At 29.5% G+C, this 15,913-nt stretch overlaps 2 protein-coding genes, 1 long non-coding RNA gene and 1 other non-coding gene across 5 annotated transcripts in view; 2 read left to right on the top strand and 2 right to left on the bottom strand.

Annotated features, from left to right (window-relative positions):
• Positions 1-1,177: 1,177 nt before the first annotated feature.
• On the bottom strand, positions 1,178-5,078 carry LOC108745532 (poly [ADP-ribose] polymerase). Its single transcript, XM_018481718.1, has 5 exons — positions 4,870-5,078; positions 4,202-4,343; positions 3,592-4,118; positions 3,257-3,459; positions 1,178-3,137 (listed from the first exon to the last, which is right to left on the bottom strand). The coding sequence occupies exons 1-5, from the start codon at positions 4,981-4,983 to the stop codon at positions 1,178-1,180; spliced, it is 2,946 nt and encodes a 981-aa protein (XP_018337220.1). The 5' UTR covers positions 4,984-5,078.
• LOC108745534 overlaps positions 3,587-15,913 on the top strand; it is a 22,412-nt gene continuing 10,085 nt past the window's right edge. Inside the window, exons 1-2 of the long non-coding RNA XR_001939105.1 lie at positions 3,587-3,598; positions 6,789-6,791. This is a non-coding gene — a long non-coding RNA (uncharacterized LOC108745534). The remainder of the gene's footprint in view (positions 3,599-6,788; positions 6,792-15,913) is intronic.
• Positions 5,807-5,878, bottom strand: Trnat-cgu. Its single transcript has one exon. It is a non-coding gene; the product is annotated as a tRNA-Thr (tRNA).
• LOC108745533 (MAM and LDL-receptor class A domain-containing protein 2-like) overlaps positions 6,619-15,913 on the top strand; it is a 13,393-nt gene continuing 4,098 nt past the window's right edge. Inside the window, exons 1-10 of one of the 2 annotated variants that reach the window (XM_018481719.1) lie at positions 6,619-6,997; positions 8,517-8,675; positions 9,083-9,247; positions 11,117-11,287; positions 11,409-11,517; positions 11,862-12,015; positions 12,248-12,374; positions 12,930-13,094; positions 13,263-13,610; positions 14,057-14,471. In XM_018481719.1, coding sequence (XP_018337221.1) covers positions 6,898-6,997; positions 8,517-8,675; positions 9,083-9,247; positions 11,117-11,287; positions 11,409-11,517; positions 11,862-12,015; positions 12,248-12,374; positions 12,930-13,094; positions 13,263-13,610; positions 14,057-14,322 — 1,764 coding nt within the window. In that variant the 5' untranslated portion in view covers positions 6,619-6,897 and the 3' untranslated portion in view covers positions 14,323-14,471. Of the gene's footprint in view, positions 7,005-8,516; positions 8,676-9,082; positions 9,248-11,116; positions 11,288-11,408; positions 11,518-11,861; positions 12,016-12,247; positions 12,375-12,929; positions 13,095-13,262; positions 13,611-14,056; positions 14,472-15,913 lie in introns of those variants that run through there. The other variant, XM_018481720.1, reaches the window with a different exon arrangement.

Genomic DNA, 15,913 nt, shown 5'->3' with positions numbered 1-15,913 from the left:
AGAGTAAACGTAAGGGAATAAACATGTATACTCGTATGTATATACATACAATAATTATTTTATACGCTAGATTACATTAAATTTAAAAGAAAAATCAATACAAAATCAAAAAGAAAATAAATTATTTTTATAATACTGCATATTCTTCAATTATCTATACTTTTATTCTTTGTATTCGTTAAAAAATATATTTATATCGTGTTTATTAAAGTTGTTTCAACTGATTTTTTTCAAATACATGTATACATTCTGACATGCATTTCAATACTCATTGATGCACTTTGTAAATTTTGATCTGTGTTTGTATGTGTCTACTAATTATGTCATAAAAGTAATTATAGAATATAGTAAACATAACATAGTAAAAGGTCATATGTAATTGATGTAATTAAATGTGTGCATGCGCGTCCTATGCACACAAAGTCGAGGAAGTGTATAGCTAAAAAACAGGTTTTACTTATTGTCACAGATTTCACATATTGATTGCGCAAAATGATTCAAATATGATCTTTTACCATGTTACATTCTACAATTACGTGTGAGAAATTAGTAAACACGTACAAAATATCACATAGCGTCACAAAGCTTATTATGAAATACATTATAGAAAAAAACATGGAAGTACGCATCGTGTATCTAAACATTCATGCATTATTTGACGTGTTGATGCGTTGCGTTAAGCACAATCTTGAGAATTCACAAGAGAATTAGTAATAAATATATTATAGGAAAAATAATTCGAATTATCTCGCATATATTTACTTCAAACTCTTATTAAATTTAAATCTTATTAAATTGTTATAATTTATTTGATGACTTAACAATATTAATGCAAGAGGTTGGATAAGGAAATGCGTATTCAAAGTAAAGAACAAAAAACATTTAATTTTGTGAAAAATTTATTGATCTTACATTCAATATTCGAGGTAGGCAAACACTATTTGGTGCGCGTAAACAAATTGCAGACAATTACAACACATAATTCTAAAGATTATCATCATATCAAAGGTAAAACAGTTCTGTGAAGTTTTAACAGTTATGATATTAGCAAACTCTTCAATGGAATTTAGTATTTATCTTTCTTATAGTTAATTAGTTTTTATTTTTATTAAATTAATAATATAGCAAATAAAATGGAATGAAATTAAAAAACCTTAACTGTATTTCATTATGTATTTTAATATTTGTATTTAAAATTCATTTTTACTAAATATCGTACTCTTACCTGAGCAACATCATATACGATGTATTCATTGTATAATAATGCCGAAGTTTTATTAAGTTTAGCAGGTACTCCCTTTCCATAAGGTATTTCAACGCCGTCCTTGGTCTTGTAGACAGTTTGCGGATCAGGTTGCGTCTGGCCACGACCCAATGTCGAATGTTTTCCTTTCGGTAGCTTCTCGATGTAGTCCGCTTGATACTTCTCGTACATATTACCCAAAGCAACTTCGCAAAGCAGCAACAAACCAGTTGGATTCTGGCTATGTGTGCAACAATAATTTGCAGACTTCGACACCATATCGGCGAAATATATACCCTTGCCGAACATGTAACCAGTAACGGGCGCTTCTGGCGGTGCGATGCGCAAACCTTGAGACAATATTCCTGCGTAATTCGTAGTTCTGGATCCGTGCCAGAGCAACTTTTTGTTGGGCATTTTCTTGAAAGGCTTAAACCTCTGTTCTTCTCCTTGTCTCTTAATAATAAACACTTCCTTGATTTCGAGTTCGTACTGCTTATGAGTAGCTGCATGAGTATTCTTGACATACTTCTCGATCATCTTAAATTCTTCGCTCATCTTATCCATTACTTCGATATCCGTCTTTAACTGCTTATAATGACTATCGAGTGGATTCTCTTTTTCGTTAGTCTTATCACACAAAAGATTGTACGCGACTTCCATCTCAAGCAATGCATCCAGCATATCACACTTGGTCTTGATTTCTTCCAATGATTCAAGAATTTTTGGCCCGGAAACTCCAAAATTGTGTGGTATCAGTGTATAGAATCTATTGGAAGCATCGATCAATGTAGCGCGATCCACGTCATCAGTCATTATTTTTAACGCCTCTTGCAACTCCGTTAAAACGGCATAAGCTTTCTCAATTTGTTTCTTAGACAATTTTCCGAGCGGCATCTTATCCAGGTCTATCTCGAACTCCAACATAACTTTTTTCATCTCATCTACATCAAAAATAAGGCGCATCAGGTCCTGAATTGGTTTCTGCAAATTACTCTTAATATCTGAATCTAGGGAAATAACCTCCTGATCCCCATGATCTATCTCGATCGGATACATCAAATTCGGTACTTTGACAAAATGCTCTCTATTCTTCCACTGATTACCCGTCTTCTCCTCATACAACGATTCAAACTGTTCTATACACTCTTCCAAAGACATTCTATCCAATTTGTTATCGCCAATTGTAGTACCAATTCGGCCCCAACTTCTAAACAAGTGATATTTTTCATGCTTGTCATGTTTCAAAATTTGCAGCTTGTAATAACTGTTTTTCTTCGATTGTATGTTCGTTAGACCTAACGTGACAGTGTATTTATCTTTGCCTTTTTGATAAATATGTGCAACATCTTCTAAACCGCTATCGGGATCGACAGCTCCACCGCCTTTCACCTTTACCTTCATTTTACCAGAACCTGACTTCTCAAATTTGCTCTTACTCTTAGAAGCAGATTTTGTGATAACATTAGAAAGTCTAGCATTAATGTCGCCACCCCAGTTAGAAATAGTTTTCTTTTTTAGCAGCATGATGGGAGAATCTGTGTACTCTTTTGCTTCTTCTATAAAATCTTCCGTTATTACTTGAATGTCGTGTAATTTAACATCTTCCATTCTTTTATTCATCTTATCCACTTCATTTTGATTCGAAATTACAGCAGCCAAATCTTGATGGATTTTTGTTACAACACTACCACCCAACAATAAAATTTCCTTTTTCAATTCCTCTTTATCTTTCTGTGTACGACCTAATATAACAAACTGCATGTTCTTTAAAGGACGTGGTTTTCCTTGTATTTTCGGTCCATCTGCTTCATCTTCCTCTTTTTTAATAACACCCGACGAAGACGGCATTGTTATTTTAAATATTCGTTTTCTTATCTTAGATTTGTATGATCTATAAATAAATTATGATTATTAATAATTCATCTTCATATCGTAATTATTAATATTGAAATAAAGAGGTGCATAAAATTAATTTATTTAAGTTCCATATATTCTGATGAGAGAACGTACTTAATTGGAAATGCCTCCATATCAATTGGTATTTTGCATAGTTTCCTTTTTGGATCTTGTGTAACATACTCGCATTTACTCCATTCTGTTGCATTGCCAGTGCATTTATAACCCAAACCAGAATTGTATACGAGCTGTCCATTACATTTTGGACAGGGTTGTAGAGCTCCAAAATATAGTATATCAGTTAAGAGACTTGTGATCTATAAATAAAATCTGATTAGTACTATTATAAACCCTTAGTGATATAACTTGCTTAAAAGTCATATAATAGATTTACAATTAAAAAATATTTATTAAGTGTATAATTCAAATATATATTATGCAGCACTTACATTTGATGTACCACTTGGAATCCCTTGATCATTTTCTTCTAATAATTCACTCATTTCTTTCTTTCCAAGATGTGATATTTTATCTTTTATAGCATATAGCTCATCATTTTGTTTTTTTATCAACTTTGCTTCCTCTATATCTTCTGGTTCATCCTTAACCTTTTTAGCAGGTGGTGGTACATCGCCTTGATTCATTTTAGGCAATGAAGCTTTGAGATTTGCCTGATCTTCTTTTGAGAGTTGTTTGGCACCGGGAAGTTCATCTCCTCTGCCATAATATCCCATATCCGCTCTTAGTTTCGCGAAACATTCCACATGAAGCCATCTGTCCAAACCACCAAACCTCCTAGCTTCTTCGCTCTCATAATCTTTCTTTGCTATTCTTGTTTCGCCTTTTATTATCTTTTCTTGGCATCCTATACAAGTGGCTCTGCTAGACTTAGCATATTCCACTCTAAAATCTCCAGAAGCACCACCTTTTGTTCTTTTCCTTCCTTTTGATACAGAAGGTGCATTACGACATTCTTCTACAAGTCAAAACATAACAAATAGCTAAGATGATCAAACAATTTAATTAAAATTATAGGTTCTGCTTGGGTCATACACCAACCAATTTTCTTTCGAATTGCATCTTGATCTTTATTGCGAATCTGATCGAAACAAGCTATGTCATTAGTGGAACTTGGTCTTTGTTTTGAAAAGAAGCATTTGAAGTGATACCATCTAGGTATCTTCCCATCATGAACAGGACTCTAAAAATATTATGTTTATATAAGATTTATTTTTTTAAACACATCATCTCAGAAGTACAGCTTAAGTCAGAAAATTTCTTAATATTAAGCATGATTAACTATATTTAGTGTTTAGTTTGTTGTCTAAAATGAATTACAAAAACAATAAAGAATGCATCAATGTTACATTGTAAGAAAAGAAATACATTTGTTTTTAGTTTTTCAAGTAATATAGCAAAAAAATATTTATAATTTTTATAATCTGATAATCTTTTTATAATCGAATAAGAAAACATTGCAGAGAGAGAAAGCAATTGTACATAAATAATTGAATAATTCAACAAGAATTGTGATAGCAATAGCATCACGTATGTGACACAATTATCTAAATTGACAACATCAGGTGCTTTATTTATCATTACTCAAGATCAATAGTTCAATGATAATGCACGCATTCGCTTCTTTACGAAATGCTCCCCATTAATACTGAGCATAATGAGGTGCAATATATTTGCGCGGTTTCTTTGTTGCAAAATTCGACACGTACCTGAACAACGGCGGCGAGTCTTAAACTCGTCTTCATAATTGATTGCTTGCATAATTGACACTTCGAGCGATCGCTTTTCGCGTACTCTACCATGTACGGTAAATCGTTATCCATCTCGATGAATATCTGTTAATATCTGTCCAGTGTCACCTCGAATAGTCACGAAAATAGAACAGCGGGAAACTGCAGGAAACAACGAGACAATGCCGGTTGACATGTGGCGCTGCACCGGTCACGTTCGGCATTTAGGTAACGGTAGATTTCGAATATATGGCGTCTCGACACTTCCGTAATCCGGCGTTACTCTCGATGTTTTTGGCCGATTCCGTCAGCTATACCATATCTACATATTCATGCACTATGATTGTTAATTAAAAAATATAAAACTTGTATGTATTTTTCATCAATGAATTTGAATCTTATCTAAATTGCTATTTGTATCGAATCTCGCTTATGTTTAATTTTTCATCAATGTCAACTGGATACAAAGAGTTTATCAATTAATTCATGACGCATGAAAGTTTAAAAATTTTTTTATTTCATAATTAATTTATTTAAAAAAATGTTAAATTTTTAAGAAATGTTTTAAAATTTAATTTAAATTAAGAATCTCTAATTAGAGGACTTAATTAATTAAATGAATTAATTTAGAATTAAAAATTTTAATTAAAATATTCATACAAATTAAAAATTAAAACATATTATAATTTATGTAATTTAATAGAGGAAGGAAAACATGCGCATACAATGTATGAATAAAATCATACATAATATGAATAAAATCAAATTTACGTTTTTTACTGTAGTTAAAAAATAGAATATAAAAAATTGATAGTATCAAAAAATTAATAGGTGCATTATGCACGTTAGCATTTTAGTATTTCTGAAAAATAATAAAAAATGATATATTTGTAATATAAACAAGACGCAAAAAAAATGCCTCCTGTGAGGTTTGAACTCACGACCCCTGGTTTACGAGACCAGTGCTCTACCACTGAGCTAAAGAGGCTTCGGATTATTCTTCTCTTAGAAAGTCATAAAACCTTTTCTTCATGAGCATAACAAAAATTATAATAAAAATAATTTTTGAAATAATAACAATGATGATTTAAAAATAAGAAACTGCATTAAAAAAATTTTTCGACACATTTGTTTGCATATTTTTCGATGACGATTGCTTCAAAAACAATTTGTATTATTGTTTTATTTTTTGCTTTTCTTTTCTTTTTTTTTTTTCTTTATACTGTATATTAGAACTAAATTAGCATTGTAACGAAAGATTAGCAATAATTGAATTATAAAAGAATACATTTCTTAAAATTATTATAAGTATATACGTATGATGTAGAAATAAAAATGAAAGAATTCGTATCCTTAAAGCAAAATCGAAATGTAAAAGTTGATTTTGAAACGAAAGGAAGATAATATTTCTTCCAACGAATTTGATGGATTCGGGCTTCTTTAGATTCTCCTGGACTTTAGACTCTAGATTACGATCTTGATAAATCGTAGAATCAGGCAGTACGTGTGGAAAATTTCGTATCCCGAATCAAGATTATCGAGTTGGCGCCGGACATGTTTCGCGCGAAATGCAATCTCCAGGGATTTTCCTCAAGGCCTGGCGACTCACGACGAAGATAAAGCACCGGAAGACGATAAAAGGGCTATCGCTCGCGTGCCAGCGGAAACTGTGTTCCCGCCCTCGGCTACACAAGTCTAGCCCCAAATAAAAGGATGAAATCTCGGCTCTCCATTTATGTCTTCGCCGCGTTTAATTGCGCAAATCCAATTTTCTTCTTTGTCGGAAACATCCTCGCGCAGCTTCGCAACGCTATCGTTGTTGTGGTTATTGTGTGAAGCAGCGTGTGAAACCGGAAGTATTTAAAACCACAGATTCTGTATATTATTTTGAAGTAGAGGCGGTGTCTCCGCGGTGTTTGCTCTTGAAATAAAATACATCTTTCTAATTTTCTCGCAATAAAATCTAATATTGATTTCTCGTTAATTCATTGTGTGCGAGTTACGTACATGCATGTGCATCCCACATATTTGCATAAAGATGAAGTGTTCTTCGATAATATTGTTGCTATTCGCTTTCTTCGGCCAGTACATCATTTGCTCTTGGCAGGTGCAGAGTAAGCAGAAATAATTAAAATAACAAGTATTTTTAATTAAAAAAAAATTTGAATTTGAATAAAGTATAGGATGAAACAATAAAGCGATATTATGACTTGCAATGAACGCAATATTTTTCTATAAAATCATGTTAGAAAAAAATTTTTTGTTTTTTAACAAAACTGTAAGTTGAAGCATTTCTTAATAGCAAACCAAATATTTTATTTATGTAACAAATAATTTAGTTGTTTTTGCGAATTTTTTTGCTTCGTAAATAATAAAGTATTTGTTTATTCCAACTAAATTGTTTGGTTGGTATAAACAAATATTTTTGTTTATTTACAAAGGAGAAAAACGACTAAAACAGAAAAATGTTTTACAGACGCAACTAAATTTTTGTTATACTTTTCATATAAATAAAATATTTAACTGCCGTTGAAAACATGCCTCAATTTGATAGTTTTATTCAAGATTCATTTTTTCCTAGTATAATAGTGAGTTGTTTCTTTACAATAATTATTAATGTTCACAAGAGAAATTTATTTTATCGGAGAAAATTATTGTTACGCTCGAAGTTGAAATGTCATTGCTTTCATACTTGCATAATAAATTTAGGAGAGCATTAATTTAAAGACAAATGCATTTAACAATAATAACTAATAGTAATAAATAATAATAATAAATAACTAACTCAATAAATAATTATGCTATTTTATTTCATTATTATGACATATTTGTTTTAGTACAGAAAATTGCTTTATTAGAAAAATTAATAATAAATATTATACTTGATTGACAATATATTATAAAATTATACTAATATCATATATAACTATAAAAATACATTTTTATTTTTCCGCGTTTACTATTGTATATCTTATATTGTCATTATCTAATCTTGTTATACTAAAGAATGTTGGAGTTTTATAAAATAATAACCTGAGATATTTTTATATTCCGGCAAAAAAGTATAAATTATTATAAAATATTTTTTTATACATACATTGTTTAACATATTTTTTTCTGTTTTAGTAATTATTTTTTACGAACATTAAATATGTAATTCCATCAAAAGCAATTAAAAAACATCGTATTAATTAAAATCCTTATTTTTTAGAAATACTGTCATAATTAAGTAATTAATTACTTAACATACTTATTCTGTTTAATATTTCCTTAGTATCTATTTATTTTTTTCAAAAAATTGTGATTAAATTTATAATGTTTCCAAATACAATTTAGGAAAAAATTAATAATAATATACAATATGTGGTAAATAATAGTGGTTTTAATTAAAATATAATAAAAACACTTGCAGGCTTATTCTGTAACTCTTAATATAAATTTTATTATTACGCAGCTGCGCAGCTCTTTTACTATGGTAAAAAAACTGCGCAGCAACGTTATAACGATAATGAAACGTGTATTAAAAGATACATAATAGACCTGCAGGGACAAGCTTTATGTAAAGAAAAAATCAGGTGACTATTCTTGGATTAATTAACGGTTTTGTAATAATAATTTTCTTTCAGGAGGATGTCCTATGATACGATTGAACAACGGAAGAATTCGCATTCGAGGTCGAGGTAGAATCGCGAGGTTTAATTGTTTCGATGGATTTACTCTTGTGGGCAACAAATATTCCACGTGTGTACGTGGGCAATGGGACACATCTGTCCCCGTGTGTGTGAGTAAGTAAAATTTAATGTAAGAATAACTGACGAAATTGTTAATTAAATAATGCTAACGGATTATGTAACGCGACATTTGTAATACTTCTTGATCGATCGTTTTTCTTAAAATAGTTTAATTTCCAATAATTTAATGTCTAGGTGTGCAGAAATTCTCTTAACAGGTTCTCCGATACTAAATATTTTGATTAGAATATTATAAAATAAAACATGTCTGTAGAGTAATGTATAATAATAGAAAAGTGCAATAAAATAATTGCACTGTAACGATTTGCACTATCAATATATTTTAATCAGTTTTAATGAAGGAATTATTGATAATAGTAAATATTAAATGCAACGTATTTTCTAAATTTTAAATGAGATAAGATGATTAATAGATTTGATTTATTTTTTTTGGTGTTTAGACGCGGAATGTCCCGTACCATCAGCGCCTAGTCACTCAATTATAGTACAAAAATTAAATGGTGGAATATTAATGTTCTTCTGCGAACCTGGTTACTTCCTGATTGGTAACCCTGAAATTTATTGCGATGGACGTCAATGGAATGGAACAATTCCTTATTGTCGAAGTACTGCAATAAAAAACTAATTTTATTTAATTATTATTGCTTTGCTTGCTATAAATGCTAATAAATGCACTGCATTCTACAATCAAGGTAAAGGATATACTTACAAAAAATTAGCGCAAAAAAATAATTACTTATAAAAACGTAATATAAGTCTTACAAATTTGCAAAGTAAAAAAACAGCAGTATTGGCACGAAAATAAGCAATAACGGATATTACGCAACAAGACTTAATTAATTTATTTATTCTCTGAGAAAATAAACAACATAATAAAAACATTTCAACATTATTTAGTCTTCATTAGTTTGAAAAACTATGACAAGGTAATAAAATAATGAAGTGTGGCAAGGAGAATTGAAAGGCTTATAATTTAAAATAAAAGAAGCATAAATTAAAAATGCAGAAAATAATATGTAAAAAAATTAAGAAAATTAAAATAAAAAAGATAAGAGACTATGTCAAACGCTAGATATAAAAATAATAAATTATAAAGTTATAATTATGTAGGTACCAATGTCAAACAATGATTTAGCGTATTTTTTGAAGGTCAATGTTGCAAAAACTTGTTGATAACAAATTCATCGGTCAAAGTCGAGAATCCTGTTAAGTTCAAAGATAAGATATAAAAGTCCGACAGATTATTAAAAGTGTAAAGTTAAACGTTAAAAGATTAAGTTTAAAACGAGTAAAAAAAAGAGAAATAAGTTAAAATTTAAGAGATAAAAATAAATAATAAAATTGAATAAAAAAAAAATAATAAAAAAAAAACAGAAAAATTTAATTTGATTTTTAATAAACTAAAAGTATCTATGAAATAGATAATTTTAGTTCATTAAAAATATATAAGAATAGTATAAATTTAAAGTAAGAGAATCAGTTAGGATTAAAAACGAATATTGATATAAAGAGCGTCAAGAGCTTATAAATGTTCCTTGTATTATTTATGATCTCTTAATATAACCCTCATCATTGAATATTTTTACATTATTTAAACATTATTTTTTGAAATTAAATAAAAAAATTTATTTGATTTATTGTAAAAAGATTTTGTTTAAATCAAAGAAGTTTTTTCTTTAACTGTATAGCAGAGAAACATTTCTTTAAATCGAAGAAACCTTTCTCTGGATGCGGAATAATGATATCGGAGGTATGTCGGGTATTTTCCTATTTTAAAAAATGCTATGAAAATATTTTATATTAAATATAAAATGATTTCGACATTATTTACTCACGATTATATAATTTCGAGAAAATAGAATGATCGTTTCATCAAGACGCCTCGATTTTTTTTGACACTAAATATATGTTTTAATTATAAGAAGACAACACATATACTTGAATATAGCACTAATAAACAGACACTTACTAAAAACAAATTTTCACTTTTGTCAAAAATCTTTTTAATTTACATTTGAAGGATCCAAGTTATCCAAACCAAACTTTTATTGCATCACAATTAACATCTAGACAACGAAATAATTACATCATGGCGATTGACAGAAAAAGGTTCCAAGTATTTTTACCTTCTTACTCTTCAACTCTGGAATAATAACTGTACAAAAATAGCGATTGACTAAAATTTTCACCCGGGTCCAAATGACTCACTCATGTAATTGAGGATTAATAAGTCTCGGGGATGATTTAATTATTGTTAGGTTGGAGCTGAGGAGCTTAATATGTTATACGCTTGCTCAATTTGTAATATATATTTACTTTTACATAATTGCATGTAAAGCCTTTTTTCTTTTTTCCTTTTCAGCTTTTTCTTTACTTAATTTTAATTAAAATTTTGATAACATTTTCTGCTTTGTGATGATAATATCACAAATTTTATTTGTGTTAATGCAATTTTTGTGATAATCTATGGTAAGAGGCGAACGCAACCGCACCGACACAATGCGATTTTGAAAATCCGGATCTTTGTTGGTGGGAACAAGACCCACAACACGATTTTGATTGGAAACGTCATAACTTTGAGACACCGAGTTTACATATTGGTACTGGTCCGACGCACGATCACACTTTGGGAGCTGGAAATGACGGTATGAGTCTTTCTATGACTTTAAATAACTTCAATGTAATTCACCGAAATGCTAGATTATAAATTACGCAGAAAGGAAATAAATTGTTTTTCTAATTATTGCTCATACTCGACAACTTCAGGATATTATCTTTATATTGAGGCATCCGGACGATTGATAAACGATACAGCGAGAATCATATCTCCCCTGTACAATTCTTCATTGACTAATTCAGGATGTTTCTCATTCTGGTAAATAATATAATACAAAATAAATCCTTTCAGTTTATAAGTTTTTATACAACTTCAATTAGTTTTTGGACTTTTTTAAGAAAAAGAACTTCTATTATAAATTTAATAAATAAAATTGTTTAAGTTTCAAAACATTTATATTACAATTTTAATAAATAAAATTTATGAATAAATTTATTAAATTAAAATGAAATGAAATAAAATAAAGTTAATAGAGAAATGCAATATACTTATTGCAACAATTTTTATATTTAGCTTATATCATATAGAAATGAAGGATTTATATAATATATAATGTAGCTTATATATTTCATTTATTAATATTTTACAAATTGTTTCGATAGGTATCATATGTACGGTGCCACAATTGGCTCATTGAATATATATTTCAAGCAAGAGGATACTACGCCACGATTGATATTCACCAAAAGTGGAAATCAAGGAAATCAATGGTTCCATGGCATTTCCGAATTACCAAAAGCTAACGCCAGCTTTCAGGTACATAAAATAATTGTTTCTTAAATAATTAAATTGTGCCTTTGAGCATTGTTCTTTTTTTATATAATATTGCATTATTATAAAATCATTAAAAGAAAATTAGAAATACTTGTCGAAGCTTTCATTACATTTTGAATGTTTAAATACGATTTATTTGCTTTGTTAATACATAACACATAATATTATTTCAGTATTAGCTTCAAATTAAAAAAAAGTTAAACATTCTTTACAGATTATTATAGAAGGAGTGCGAGGTATCACTTATGTGAGCGATATTGCAATAGACGATGTCGCTATTTTACAAGGAGACGATTGTATTGTTAAAAACGAATCTGTCAACGTAACAGTAAGCGATGAGGGTAAATTTTTATTAAAATTAATTTATTAAAAATTGAAAATTGATGTATTTTGTGATTGCAAGTGAGTAATTGCAAGTGTTATATAAATTTATTTGACAAAATTTTCAAAAAATATTTGCAAAAAGTAACGTGTATAAATTAAATTTCTTTAAAATAAATTTTATGTACAATATTTGGAACATATTTCAGTTTGAAGATCACTGTCAACTCCAGACGTCACAATTTTATTTCAACGATTACCTTGCAGTAAAATAAAATACAGGGTATTAAATATTTGAACAAATTTTGCAGATATTCTTTCTGACAATATAATATTAATTTTCATAGAAATGTGATATTAATATTTCACATAAAATCATCATTTTTGTCAAAATTTTTTTGGACAATACGACAATAATTTCTATGTACATATAGAAATGTGATATTTATTTCTATATCAATAATTTTTTACAGAAATTAATATCTAGAAATTAATGTCATTGTCAAAAAATTGTGTATATATAAAGAAAAATATTGTAGACTGCATAAATATATATTCTGAAAAATCTGTTTCAGATCAAATCGAAATAGTTAACGCGCAACAAACCTGTCGAGACAGATGCGTTTCATCAGAAAGCATTGCTTCTGTCCCGCCATTTGGACCGGAGAGTTGCCTTTGCACGATCGATTGTGCGGAACGCTCTATTTGCTGCCCAGATTACGCTGAATATTGCATACTAGGTAACTGTTTACTATTTTAATAGGATCCCCAATAGGATGTTTTGATAGGATATGCTTATTGAAATCAAATTATGTAAAATCACAATTAACAATAGCGCTGGATTCCATATATGGTACATCATTCAATTTTGTAACATTTCTATGATTGGAATCTAATTATAATTGCAGGATATAGCACAATATTCGATAATGTCACAGTAGGATCACCGAGTGCAGCGACGGTTGCACCGGTGAAGAATTCTACTCTGACAGGCTTTCCTATAAATCCGAAGGATGACATCGACCCAGGTATGTTCAACTCGACGACATTGACGACTACGCGAAGACCTAACACCATAACGACAACGCGAAGACCTACGACTACAACACCTCAAATGAAGCCTCAAACCAAGAAACCGACCATACGGAGAACAACACCTGCAAAACTAACGCAGCAGACGGAAACGAAAGAAACACCTTTCGTACCCCAGATAAAAACTTCGACAACGAAATACATAGAACTTCAAGATCGATCTGGTATATTTATTTCATTATATACTGAGAAAGTAAGAAATATTATTTGATATTAAATCGCGATGGGACGTCTTGATTTGGTCTAGTTCTTGAAGAAAGTTCAAAGTGAGTTAAAAAGTTAAGATATAGACTTATCAATTTTGAACAATTGCATCTCTCACAAATGTATAATGTATCTATATTTATTATAAATATTGACTAACCTTTTTCTTAGGACATACATAATTATTAGCTGACAAGTCGAAAGAAAAAAATGCAAGACTTTTAACACAAATAGCACGTCTTGAGACCAACTAATTTAATTTATTTTTGAAAAACTAATTATTTATACACCATAATATAATATGTAATTAATTTGATGATTTAAAATGGCAGTTTAATAATCATTTTTGTTGTTAGGATTATGCTAACTGCTCTTTTATGTTAGTGACGATGAGAAAAATTTGCAGATTTACACACCGCGGAGCAAAATCCGGAAAAGGTGAAACAGGGTAGAGGCATCGAAATACTGGAAATCGTCGCCGCAGTGGGTGCAACTTTGGTCGTGCTTTGTGTGGCACTTGCGACTGTGATTATTGTTATCAGAAGGAGGAAAACTTATAAAAGAGGAGCGAGCGGATCGGCCCTCTCGGAAGACAGCGATGTCCGTTTCTTAACATCGGACGAAATCCTTGACTTTAATTTAGTCCGACCTACTGATAACGATGAAATGTAGCTTTATATTATCAAAATTTTTCTTTTAAATGAGTTTAAATGAAGTTAAATTAAAATTGATTAAATAATTGATTAAGCGAATGGAGCCATATAGAAAACTTGACACGCGAAACACAATCGCAGCTGTATTATTTTTATTAATTTTTATCATCGGATCCTTTTATCATTTTATTAATGGATTCAAACATTTTTATATCAAGGAAACTACATAGTTCCTTGAAATATTAAAGTTATGTATATTTTTATGACTATTTCAAAAACAAAAAATTTATGCTAAAAGTGAACTTTTGTCCTAATAAGAATAATAAATATTATTGCGAATTTATTATTATTTAATATAGAACATTTTCCAAAAAGTTAAGATATTAATGTATATACAATTAATATTTTGCATATGAAGAAAATAGGAAATTATTATATTTAACCTTTGTAATTATTATTCAATATAAAATAATTATTCATTATTAATAAAAAAATAAATTATTTTACAAAATTTAAGATTATTTTCTTAAGATTTAAGATTATTTAATTTTTTTTATATCTTCAAAATTATTATATTTAAAATCGATATAAATGCATTATTATTTTTTATGTATTTAAGTCGCATTTCCTAATTATTTACTTCTACATTTTTTCTGATATTCACAATTTTAGCACAGCAACCTAATTCTTCGACGATGGAGATAGTATCCGAGGTAGATTAACCGATAACGTCATTGTGCAACATTCTATTTGGGAAGTCAAACACGCACCTGGGATTGATGTCGGACGCATCGATTGATTTCACTCTGCGAGTACGTCATTGCCAAAATATGTATGCCAGGTCACGTAATTTCAATAGCACGTCTAGACAAATGGTAACTAGACAAGTGGACGAATTAAGTCTAAATGTTTAAATAGTTATATTATATATTTCATGAGGTGCGAGTAAAGGCACGTATTCGTTTCGGAGAAAGAATCTTAATTTTATATTTCCTCGAGAAAAAGAATTTTTTTAAGTAATATGCACACTCCTTGTGGAAAAAACCCCACGAATGTCAGCCTGATAAATTATTTATGAAGTCACCTCTGTAATCGCGGCATGCGAAGTTTTTGTGGTGAACTATACAGGTTTGCGGATGGCGCTTTTCTCTCAGGAGAGAGTACCGAGGAAGAATACAAAGCGAAAAGTGAATATCGAATTTAGTACGTGCGTGGTCGATTTGCTGCACGGCGCAGTTTCGATCACGTTTCACATTTTGATGTCTACAAAGACATTGTGATTTAGGCTTTTACATTTATTTTACAATCTTACGCAAGTACAAAACATCAAGTTTTTTTAAAGAATATTTCTACACACTATTCTAAAATTCCCACATATTTAGTCATTAAACTTAAATTACGACCTCGATATAAAACCTAATTAAAATGTCTTCAAATTTATTTTAAATGAAAATAAAAGAGAATATTTTTTATTTAAGATTATAAAAAATTTGGCATTGCTTATTTTTTCATCACTTCTAATTTCACATTACTAGATGTTCTTTTTAGAAATAAAATCCAAATTAATTCTTAAGATTCTGTATACTAATATCGTTAAAAAATAATTTCTA

This window comes from Trachymyrmex septentrionalis, unplaced genomic scaffold (assembly GCF_001594115.1).
Source record: "Trachymyrmex septentrionalis isolate Tsep2-gDNA-1 unplaced genomic scaffold, Tsep1.0 scaffold14, whole genome shotgun sequence".
Lineage (NCBI taxonomy): Eukaryota > Metazoa > Arthropoda > Insecta > Hymenoptera > Formicidae > Trachymyrmex > Trachymyrmex septentrionalis.
The sequence above is the reverse complement of the archived record's forward strand: the minus strand, read 5'-3'. Positions and strand labels throughout refer to the sequence as shown.